Genomic DNA, 12865 nt, shown 5'->3' with positions numbered 1-12865 from the left:
AAACCAGAATTCACATACAGTATTATTTTCACAAAAGCTCGCAATAAGACAAGTTCTTGAAAACACATCCTCTGCAGGTCTGAAACATCAGAATGTCACCAATTGCGTATCCAACAAAGATGAATTAATTACATAATAATATATACTGCATACCCTTTACAGTATGTACCGTTTAGGGTATGGATATTAAAATTAAACTTCTTTATCCAATATACCAGCATTTATAGTACTGACAAGGAACTAAATAAATAGTTTTTTGTGCTTTTATCAGTTTGAATTTCATTCAAGAGTACATCATTATTAGTTTATTTTTCACTTGCAATGCCAGATAAGTGGTTAATGTCCCAGGATTAGTGTCCTCCGAAGTTGTTTCCAAATCCACCAGATGATGCTGAGCCGCAAAGTATTGGATCTACCGGGCTTGGACAACCACTGCCTGAGCCCAGCAATGCCAGAGTGGACAACCATATCAAGTCCAGGCAACATGACCATGTCCTTCAGTATGGGAGGTTGCTTTATATCTAGAGTTGAGTCAGTCAATCAGTCAGTCTGCCAGCCACCAGGGGTCTCAGTCAGAGCCCCTGCACAGTCACTCTCTGACAACTACAGAAACGGTCTATACTCCTAGTGGTGGAGACTGAGGTGGATCCTGGGAAACAGAGTCCTACAGGCTGTTTTTCTCAGTGGCGGTGGAGCCGGTGGCATCSGTGCATTCTGCAGTCTCTGAGCTGCGAGGGAAGTAGACAGTAGTCTTGTGCTCTTCGTAGGTGTCGATGTGTTTGAGGTGCACCACCATGTGCAGAGCGTAGGCCAGGACCAGGAGGAGGATGAGAGAGGTGATCAGACCCATAAGGATTGCCGGAGTGAAGAACGTAGCGCAGTCGCTGGCTGAGGCAAACTTGTTGGACAGCACGTTGAACGATTGTAACTGTCGGGCAAAGAGAAATATATAGGTGAGATCTTCAAGTAAAGTAAACATGGCAAAGATTACATACATAACACATAAAGGTTATTACATAAAAACTATTCTTGTGGATTTCTATATCATGTAACTCTTTAAAAAAATAAACATGAATATGTCTGGGTTCATACACAAGCACAATAAAATACAATACGTTAACAATGTAGTGTAACGGTATAACAATAGTTCCACCTGGTGGTATGARTAGAAACTGTCCTGTATTATGGAGAGTTTAATAAAGCCACACACAAGTTGGAGTCCTGTTTACCGATCATTCATTATTATTTCACAGCAATTTGAACAAATCATGYTTTTAACAAACAGCACAAGTCATCCATTACATTTCAACAGGAGTAGCTACAGAGGTTCCAACATAACCATTAGAACGTGCTCCTCTATCAGAACATCCCTCCCCTCCTGCCATAAAATGTTGCCTTCCCGCGAAAAACAATGCATGCCAACCTGGAAGTCTGTGAAGGTGATGTGCCAGTTTGCAGAGTTGTCTGTGATGGAGCTTGGTACAAGCAGCGTGTCGTACTTCTGCAGACTGCTGACGTGTTGACAGTGGTAGGAGTAGGTACTAGGAGCGTACACGTCGCTGGCATTGAACGTAGCCTCGTGGGTCCAGTTGTAGTGGATGTGTACGCTGTCCAGAGTGAACCAGTTCTGCCCTGCCGACTCATAGAATGTGTTGGACATCTGTAGCCTGTCGGAAACAGTTCATACATTGATTATACATTTACATTTTTAGTCATTTAGCAGATGCTCCTGTCAAGAAAGACACAGTTAGTGTACAGTACACAGAATATATAAATATCAAGTATCACAACCAAACTGTAACACACACGATATACTTCAGACCAACATGTGACCTGCCAGGAAAACCCTGGGCCGATCTATAATTTTTATAATGGTCTTTCAAGCCTAAATTTGGCTGTAAAAATTAATGAAGAAGCAAACCTTATGGCAAGTCCTCTCAAGTCCTCCACATCTCCAAAACGTAGTACTAGCCTGGTGGGAAAACACATTCAATAGCACTGTCATTACTTCACCCTTCAAAATATCAGGAGAGCGAGGAAGAGTCATGTGTCTTGAACTGCGGCAGGAATATCTACAGCCGCTGAGCAGACTTACGTAGCTTTATCTTTGCTGCACATGGAGCCTTTGGTGTCAACCGGTGCATCGGGGCCGAAGGCCTTCTCTGTGAGATCCACTAAAGTGCTGTTCCTGAACCTTATAGCAATCTTCCTGGCCCTAAACAGGATACATGTTTTTCCATTGTAAACCACGCTCAGAGGAGAGTAAGGAAGAGTGCTCGATGTCTGCAGTAGCCTCCTTTTGGTTCTGTGTGGGGAGTCCAGCTGCCTCCCATAAAGCTGATGGCGGGAAAGAGAGGATGAAACAGGATGGGTTGAAAGAGGGAGAGAGGGAAAAGAAGAGAAGGAGAAGGGGAGAGAGAAATAGATKAAATGGTGGCTCATTGATTGACAACTAACAGTATTCTGAAGTACTATTACAGATTGCTTTTCATCTCATTGTGGGGGCTGCAGGGGGCGTTCATTGACCAATAAGACATTGTGTAAGGGTGCTGTTGTTAGGAATAATCTAATCTGTTTATTCATTTCCTTGATGACAATATATCTAATGGTTTACCTCACTGAGATTATGCCTTCTGTCTGGGATTAATATCAAATGGCTGGGAATAAAACCTATTCCCAATGTACAAGGTCCTATTGGATAACTAAAAACTTCTGTCTGGTGTAGTCACGCACACAGTAGTCTACACTMASTATACCAAACATTCGGAACACCTTCCAAATATTGAGTAGCAAATCTTTTGTCTTGCCCATTCACAATCTGAATGGTACATATACACAATCCATGTCTCAATTGTCTTAATGCTGAAAAAATGATTCTCCTTCCCTACATCTACACTGATTGAAGTGGATTTAACAAGTGACAATAASGGATCATAGCTTCCACCTGGATTCACTTGGTCAGTCTATGTCATGGAAAGAGCAGGTGTACATAATGTTTTGTACACTCAGTGCATTTCTCCTTTCTGCTGAAGTGTGCACTCGTTCACTAWACTTTCCGTAAATATAAAAGCATTGGATTGATGGAGGCATGGGCTAGTGGGAGGTTCCACCAAATGTCTTCTACCAGTCATTTCCTTTCAAGTCAGTGAAGTGAAGTGAACAAGTGCACACTTTGAGAGTAAGGAAAGATAATCGGGACGTAGTACCTGCAGCACTCTTCTGAGAGGGTGCTCCACCGCAGGCAAAGAGCTGTCCCCATCGGAAACAGCACTGTGGCTCTGGGAAGCCAATCCATCTGTTTACAAGGAGAGAAAGAGAAATATAATTCAAATAAAAAGATGACTGCGTATTAACAATGMCAATACAGCGTTGTTACGGGAGTTATTACAGTGTTACTACTACACAGGTATACGAGCAACGTGAAGTGTTATCAGTGAATTTAGTGTATTTTTTTATACACATCTCAAAATATAATTAAAAAGTTCACATAATCAATTGACAATAAGGGAAATAACTCACTGTTTTGAACCCTGATATCTTGGGATGTGGGTCCCCCTAAACTGTAAATATAAGACAATAAATTATTATTTCAGATGGTAGGCTGTAAGGTACTGGCTAAAGGACATCAATGTAAATCTCTCTTATATGATTACTAGGACAGGAGATATAGGGATAATGGTAGGATGAATATCAGGCATATACTATATACAATCAAAACCATTTCAAGCATCGGGTTTGATACAGTTTATTACATACAGTGTCAAGYAAAAGTATGTGAACCCTTTGGAATTACCTGGTTTTCTGTTTAAATTGGTCATCAAATTCGATCTGATCTTCATCTAAGTCAATAACAATAGACAAACATAGTGTGCTTAAACTGATAACACACAAATTATTGTATTTTTCTTGTGTATATTGAATACATAATTTAAACATTCACAGTGTCGGTTGGGGAAAGTATGTGAACCCCTAGGCTAATGACTTCTCCAAAAGCTAATTGGAGTCAGGAGTCAGCTAACCTGGAGTCCAATCAATGAGACGAGATTGGAGATGTTGGTTAGAGCTGCCTTGCCCTATAAAAACACTCACAAAGTTTGAGTTTGCTATTCACAAGAAGCATTGCCTCATGTGAACCATGCCTCGAACAAAAGAGATCTCAGAAGACCTAAGATTAAGAATTGTTGACTTGCATAAAGCTGGAAAGGGTTACATAAGTATTTCTAAAAGCCTTGATGTTCATCAGTCCACGGTAAGACGAATTGTCTATAAATGGAGAAAGTTCAGCACTGTTGCTACTCTCCATAGGAGTGGCTGTCCTGCAAAGATGACTGCAAGAGCACAGCGCAGAATYCTCAATGAGGTTAAGAAGAATCCTAGAGTGTCAGCCAAATACTCACAGAAATCTCTGAAACATGCTAACATCTTTGTTGACGAGTCTACAATACGTAAAACACTCAACAAGAATGGTGTCCAATTTGTAAGTCGCTCTGGATAAGAGCGTCTGCTAAATGACTTAAATGTAAATGTAAATGTGTTCATGGGAGGACACCACGGAAGAAGCCACTGCTGTCCAAGAATAACAATGCTGCATCTCTCAAGTTTGCAAAAGTGCACCTGGATTTTCCACAGCGCTACTGGCAAAATATTCTGTGGACAGATTAAACTACAGTTGAGTTGTTCGGAAGGAACACACATCATTATGTGTGGAGAAAAAAAGGCACAGCACYCCAACATCAAAACCTCATCCCAACTGTAAAGTATGGTGGAGGGAGCATCATGGTTTGGGGCTGCTTTGCTGCCTCAGCGCCTGGACAGCTTGCTATCATCGACGGAAAAATGAATTCCCAAGTTTATCAAGACATTTTGCAGGAGAATGTTAGGCTATCTGTCTGCCAATTGAAGATCAACAGAAGTTGGGTGATTCAACAGGACAACGACCCAAAAGACATACTTTTTCCACCCTGGACTGTGAATGTTTACACGGTGTGTTCAATAAAGACATGAAAATGTGTAATTGTTTGTGTGATATTAGTTTAAGCAGACTGTGTTTGTCTATTGTTGTGACCTAGATGAAGATCAGATCAAATGGTATGACCAATTGATGTGATTCAGWAATCCAGATATTTCCAAAGGGTTCACATACTTTTCTTGCCACTGTGTATATATACAGTACCAGTCAAATGTTTGGACACGCCTACTCATTCAAGGGCTTTTCTTTATTTTACTATTTTTTTTACATTGTATAATAATAGTGAAGACATCAAAACTATGAATTAAGACATATGAAATCCTGTCTCTTATACACATCTAGATGTGTATAAGAGACAGGTCTAAAGTTTGCACACACCTACTAATTCCAGTGTTTATCTTTATTAGTCTTTTTTTTTTTACATTGTATAATAATAGTGAAGACAAACTATGAAATAACAAATATGGAAGCATGTTATACCTGTCTCTTATACACATCTAGATGTGTATAAGAGACAGGTATATATACAGTACCAGTCAAATGTTTGGACACGCCTACTCATTCAAGGGCTTTTCTTTATTTTACTATTTTTTTTACATTGTATAATAATAGTGAAGACATCAAAACTATGAAATAACACATATGGATCATGTAGTAACCAAAAAAGTGTTAAAGAAATCAAAATATATTTTAGATTCTTCAAAGTAGCCACCCTTTGCCTTGATGACAGCTTTGCACACTCTTGACATTCTCTCAACCAGCTTCACCTGGAATGCTTTTCTAACAATCTTGAAGGAGTTCCCACATATGATGAGCACTTGTTGGCTGCTTTTCCTTCACTCTGTTGTCCAACTCATCCCAACCATCATAATGCTGTGGTAGCTATACTGGTTAAGTGTGCCTTGAATTCTAAATAAATCACTGACAATGTCACCAGCAACGCACCCCCACACCATCACACCTCCTCCTCCATGCTTCACGTGGGAAACACACTTGTGGAGATCATCCGTTCACCTACTCTGCGTCTCATGAAGACACAGCAGTTGGAACCAAAAATATCAAATTTGGACTCATCAGACCAAGGGACAGGTTTCTTGGCCCAAGCAAGTCTCTTATTCTTATTGGTGTCCTTTAGTAATGGTTTCTTTGCAGCAATTCGACCATGAAGTACTGATTCACGCAGTCTCCTCTGAACAGTTAATGTTGAGATGTTTCTGTTACTTGAACTCTGTGAAGCATTTATTTGGGCTGCAATTTATGAGACTAGTAATTCTAATGAACTTATCCTCTGCAGCAGAGGCAACTCTGGGTCTTCTTTTCCTGTGGCGGTCCTCATGAGAGCCAGTTTCATCTTAGCACTTGAGGGTTTTTGCGACTGCACTTGAAGAAACTTTCAAAGTTCTTGAAATGTTCCGTATTGACTGACCTTCATGTCTTAAAGTAATGATGTACTGTCGTTTCTCTTTGCTTATTTGAGCTGTTCTTGCCATAATATGGACTTGATCTTTTACCAAATAGGGCTATCTTCTGTGTACCACCCCTACCTTGTCACAACACAACTGATTGGCTCAAACACATTAAGAAGGAAGGAAATTCCACAAGTTAACTTTTAACAAGGCACGCCTGTTAATTGAAATGCATTCCAGGTGACTACCTCATGAAGCTGGTTGAGAGAATGCCAAGAGTGTGCAAAGCTGTCATCAAGGCAAAGGGTGACTACATTGAAGAATCTAAAATCTAAAATATATATTTTGATTTGTTTTTCGGGTTACCACATGATTCCATATGTGTTATATCGTAGTTTTGATGTCTTCACCATTATTCTACAATGTAGAAAATATTAAAAAATAAAGAAAAACCCTTGAATGAGTAGGTGTGTCCAAACTTTTGAGTGGTACTGTATTTAAAAAAACAACACTGGAACCATAGTTTGGCCAAGCGGACATTGTGAGATGGTACCTTCTACATGGAAAACAAAATGTATAATAGTGTTTTAGAAATGTGGACGTGACTAAAAAAGAGACTTTCCCTAATAATGTATTTGGCCTAGTTTGCTCTTGTTGTGTTTTCCTCAACAGTGCAAGAGATTATCCTGTGACTAACTGTTTAAGCATCTAATCACTGCCATAATGCCAGATTAAATGAGCTTTGGGGAAACGCTAAAACCTGATTAAGGTTCTGCTCGATTAATCCTCCCAGACCATGGTGTCCTTACTGGGACTTAGGGGGGGCCAGCAGCCAGACCATGGTATCCTTATTAGGGCTCAGGGGGTTTAGTGTAGCTAGCAGACTACCCACCAGATCTGAGGCGGCTACCGAGGACTGGCAGGCAGCAGGGTTGTGGTCCTCAGGCAGTAAACTGAAATTCCAATTCCATTCTTCTTCATTGCTTTTCAATTAGGTACATTGGAATTTCAGTTAGGTTCCTGAATTGAAATGGAAATGACCCTAACCATGAATGGCAGACATTTGATGTGTGTGCGCACTTTAATATCAATGCAGATGTCTGAGCAGTGGGTGGCGAGCATCTGTAGTCATACACTGTGCTTGTATTCTTCATGGATCATAATCCCTTATCTGATATGTTTATTATTAAAAGCACGAGGGCAACATTTGACTTGACCCTGTAATAAGGCACTATGCTACCGCGTTGTTTGTGGTGATTTGTTTAATACTGTTACAGGCAGTCATATACTACTGTTAAAAACTATATTATTATCTATAACAGGAATAGATCATATTCGGTGTACCTCGGTGTAAAAGTGTAATTCTCTGACATTTGTGATTGAAATCCCAGCTGTGGGTGTATCTGTGTTGGGCTGGCTCAGTGATGTAACAAGACATTTGGGAGTTGACGAGGAGTGAGTGCTCTGTGTTCTTGTTCGCCAGCAGATGCCATTCTTACATAATAAAAAGTGACAAAACAACGAGTAATAATTTATCTGAACACAAGTGTCAAACTGAATTCGCTACACAGACCCACACGTCCTCACCAAAATCACTAACACAAGCAAAAAAAATGGAGCTTTAATTCAAACGACTGAACCAATTGTGATGATCTAGAGTGGATAGCAAAATCCTCCTCCCTTCTCCTCCCTCTATCCCAACCCCACCCTACCAGCAGCTTACAAATCCACTCGGTACTCTGCCCTGCTGCCATCACTGACTGGCTGCACCTGAGCATGTTATGGACCAGCCATTATGTAATCAATATGATCCGTTGATCATCTCTCTCTTTCACTTCACAATGCCTAGCATGTCATGTATACTGTGAGGGTAAGAAGGAATATTGCGGTGGACGCGCTGCTTTTAGACTGCCCCCTGTGCTCAGCTCAGCACGCTCATGCCCAGCTAAATCAAATCTGCTCTAAGACTAAAGCCCGTAATGCCCTACATGTTGCCACAAAGCCCCATCTGTGCAGGCGCGAATGCAGACAGGCTAAATAGCCTAATGCCCTTGAGGCAATATGTTGCCAATTACACATTCGTTTAAAAAAAAAAATGAAGTCAGATATTCACTAACAGATGAGCACAAAGCACATATGTTTTACAGGTGCTGGGACACAGGGCGGCGAATAATTACTTTGGTAAACAAGGAGGGGAACGAATCTTTGTCTTTTTTTAGTTAAAGATACAAAATGTTAAGTAGTATTGTCCACGTTTCGTTTTTGCCTAAATGCACAAAAGACACCTTGACAAGTGAAATGAGCCTGAAAATGTTTCATTGATTATGTTTCTTCAGTTTTGCAATTGAAAAACCAGGTGACTTGGTTTACTGTATTCTGTGTATTCATCACCGGATTTAATCCCAATATCACACTGCTCTCCTACAGAAAGCATCAGAAGCCCCTGCTGTCTATTAAGGACAGGTTCACAGGAGGTTGTAGCCTAGCATGTCAGTCCAAATATGGTGGCTCCAGGCTCCCTACGGTATTCATTAAAGTTATATAAAACAACAATTCATGGGATATTGTATCCATGCTACTGAAATAACATAAACTGCAATAACATTGTCGATCAAAATAACCAAATTCAATTCAATTGATGTCCAATGAAACTCTACAAACAAATAAATGACGTAACTGAAGTAACAAATCTGTAGTTTAACATCATAGTTAACATATTTTATTTAATATATTATATATATATTCAGTAAAACTCATGAAAAGAGCTGTTACAGAAATGACAAAATTACTGTTTTTATATTATTTATTTTTACATTTTGATTACTAGATTGACAGCAGTGCAAGAGCTCAATAGAATAGAAATACTCAATCTAGCATATATGGATCTGTACTCAAATAGTGTAATTCTCAGAGGAAGGATGGCTCTGCGATATATAGCATGTGAGCATACAGAATATGACTCCATCTCATCCCTGATGTAACAGCTTTCATTCCTGCCTATTTTTGTAGTGCATATATGGATTTGCCCTGTAAACTGATGCCTTCAGAGCAACACCAATGGATTTTCTCTTGTGTTTCACTGACAAATTCCTAGGACATTATAATTGCAGATGTGCACACTACAGTATAGTACAGTACAGTGCAGCACACAAGGTAAGAGGGAAATCACTACCACAATTGTTACAGATAAATAGAGACAATGCTTTTACAGATTCACATGCATTTTAAAACAGTCTGTTTCTCCTCATTCCCACGATCTCAATCACACTATGAAAGAACCTCATTCTCCCCCCACCCCCCTGCACATCCATCCATCCCCCTGCCTGACTCCAGCCTAGAGTTGAAATACCTCCTTTCATGCCTACCTTTTCTCCACAACAGCAGGCACTTGATCAAAAGACAAAGAAAGCTGCAGAAAAACGACAGAAAATAAATACAAATACATAAAGAGGTCTTGTTTTGCCATGGAGCCGGCCAGATGAGACTACGACTGATGATGACTGCTTCCTAATCTGCTTCGAAAACAGCCGAAGCCTAAGCCTACTGCTTGACAAGGGCAGCAGCCAATAGAAATCTAGATGGACTGGTAATTATGTGTCACGGTCACACCCACTCTCAGAACACACACACTCACACACAAAGACCAGCAGCTGTCCTCAAGAAAACTGACTCATAAATACACTGTTAATTATTTTGAATGTTCAAGGTCAGCATGCTTGCCAGTTTTTTCCCACAGTGAACGTGCCCCCTTGATTAAATGACCTAGATACCAGGCTGTCTCTATTGGAATTAATTAAAAGTATAAACCAGGGTTATCTGAAGAATAAGAAAAGCTCTGCATGAGAATAAGATCATGGGTTAATGAAGCAGTATGAAAATGAAATATGACGAAAGACACGTTAATTCAATGGAATTACATCCTCGTCACTGGCATACAGTTGACACTGGATGGATCTGTTCTCTTTCCAGACTGGCCTACCCTTCTGTCTGTACATCAGTGTCATGTCTTTGGCATCATTAAAACTGAGGACTAATCTTTWTAAAAAATTCACTGTAATTATTATTACGTGATTAAACTACTTAACTGTAATTAACTAGGAAATCGGGGAAAATATTCAGATTACAAAGTTATAATTTTCCTAATATAACTTTCAGATATTTTAATATCTGATCACTTAGTCTTCTGATTAATGAATAATTTTTTACTTCACGTTAGTCTCATTCCAAACGTCGTAAATTGTTGGTTATCTGCACGAACCCAGTCTTCACTATGAGTCATCCATCCATCAATTGTCTTAAAATCATTTATTTACTAACTAAGTACTCACAGAAATGCATAACAAACAAACAAGATATGGTTACAAAGAAATGATCGGGGGATGTACCCTAGTGGGCTAAACCGGTATGGCGGCTTGTTAGACAGAGTGATAATTATAACAATTGAAATGCTAATCCTTTGCACATGAACGCTCACTCATTCGGGAACAATTGCAATCAATATATATATTTACGCTCAGTGTGTCATCTGTTGAAAAGTTTGTTTCTGTTGGAGAGTTTGTCCACTCTCTCTCTGTCGTGGTTAGAATGAATAGTTCAGAGTGACATTCATTCATGTTGTTTAGAATAGATGTTTCGGGCGGTTTGTCGGTCTTCGCGTTCAATGATACCGAATTCCTAGCTGCAGACTAGTAATTAATATCAAAGACTTGTTCTTGTTCTTCGTATCGATAGTCTAATAGTTTAACCACGTGGTATAGTTAAAAGATTCAGCCATCTACTCAAACCTTAGCTTATACTCAGGTTTATGGTCTCTACTCAAACCTGGCCTCTCGTTATCGAGGTAAGCTGGTCTGGTGATAGAAAACCCAGGTGGGGTTTATTGGGACATAGAAAAAGGCTGTCCATGATGCCAGGTCTTGTCTGTGCCCTGGGGCGCTACCAATGACTTAGTGAAACTTTTTAGGGAATTGGAGTTTCCTTAAACCTCTTGACGCTAGGGTCAGATATATATATATATTTTTTAAATAACGTTCCAAGGTAAATGGACTATTTCTCAGTCCAGATCGTAGAATATGCATATAATTTACAGATTAGGATAGAAAACACTCCAATGTTTCCAAAACTGTCAAAATATTGTCTGTGAGTATAACAAAACTGATTCTGCAGGCGAAAACCTGGGAAATCTAACCCGGAAGTGATTTTTTTTATTTTTTATCTGTGTTTCCTTGCCCGTCTTTCTTCCATTTAAAGGGGTATCAACCAGATTCCTTTTCAATGGCTTCCTCAGGCTGTGACCAGGCTTTAGACATAGTTTCAGGCCTATATTTTGAAAAATGAGCAAGATTTTTCAAAACTAGTCAGGTGTCCTTTGATTAGTTCCTGCGCGCGAGAGGGGTAGCTCTCCATTTTCTTTCTCTCTTTTATTGAATAGGTTACGGTCCAGTTGAAATATTATTGATTATGTTTGTTAAAAACAACCTGAGGATTGATTATATAAAAACATTTGACATGTTTCTACGAACATTACGGATACTTTTTGGAATTTTCGTCGAACGGAACGAGGCTTTGGTTTCTGAACATAACGCGCAACCCAAATGGCGTTTTTTTGTTATAAAAGTAATATTATCGAACAAAAATAACATTTATTGTGTAACTGTCTCATGAGTGCAATAACATCCGAAGATTATCAAAGGTAAGCGATTCATTTTATTGCTTTTCTGACTTTCGTGACCATGCTAATTTGGGGCTAGCTGTTCTAGCATTGATTGATACACTCACAAAAGCTTGGATTGCTTTCGCTACAAAGCATATTTTCAAAATCTGACACGATAGGTGGATTAACAACAAGCTAAGCTGTGTTTTGGTATATTTCACTTGTGATTGCATGATTATAAATATTTTTTGTAATATTTTTGAATCTGATACGTTTGGGAATTTTCTTCTGCCTTTCAGGACCGGAACGAGGCTGTAGTTTTCTGAACATAACGCACAACCCAAATGACGTTTTTTTGTTATAAAAGTTATATTTATCGAACAAAAAGAACATTTATTGTGTAACTGGGAGTCTCGTGAGTGCAAACATCCGAAGATTATCAAAGGTAAGCGATTCATTTTATTGCTTTTCTGACTTTCGTGACCATGCTAATTTGGGGCTAACTGTTCTAGCATTGATTGATACACTCACAAAAGCTTGGATTGCTTTCGCTGCAAAGCATATTTTCAAAATCTGACACGATAGGTGGATTAACAACAAGCTAAACTGTGTTTTGGTATATTTCACTTGTGATTGCATGATTATAAATATTTTTAGTAATATTTTGCGCCCTGCAATTCAGCGGTTGTTTAGGAAAATGATCCCGCTAAAGGGATCCGTAGCGCGGAGAAGTTAAACAGTCCAAAATCACATGACACAATTTCACAAACAGTATCATCCTCACTCATTCATCTTATACAACAATTAGATGTAAGCCTCATATCTGAGGCTATTGTA

The 12865-nt window shown here is 39.3% G+C and overlaps 1 protein-coding gene across 1 annotated transcript; it reads right to left on the bottom strand.

Annotated features, from left to right (window-relative positions):
* Positions 1-318: 318 nt before the first annotated feature.
* Positions 319-9907, bottom strand: LOC111969711 (V-type proton ATPase subunit S1-like protein). Its single transcript, XM_023995912.2, has 7 exons — positions 9741-9907; positions 3520-3560; positions 3207-3295; positions 2096-2337; positions 1922-1972; positions 1424-1667; positions 319-928 (listed from the first exon to the last, which is right to left on the bottom strand). Exons 1-7 carry the CDS (start codon positions 9839-9841, stop codon positions 665-667), a joined length of 1032 nt encoding a protein of 343 aa, XP_023851680.1. The 5' UTR covers positions 9842-9907; the 3' UTR covers positions 319-664.
* Between the last annotated feature and the right edge of the window lie 2958 nt (positions 9908-12865).

Source organism: Salvelinus sp. IW2-2015, linkage group LG11 (genome assembly GCF_002910315.2).
Source record: "Salvelinus sp. IW2-2015 linkage group LG11, ASM291031v2, whole genome shotgun sequence".
Lineage (NCBI taxonomy): Eukaryota > Metazoa > Chordata > Actinopteri > Salmoniformes > Salmonidae > Salvelinus > Salvelinus sp. IW2-2015.
This window is presented reverse-complemented; position numbering and strand designations above follow the sequence as displayed.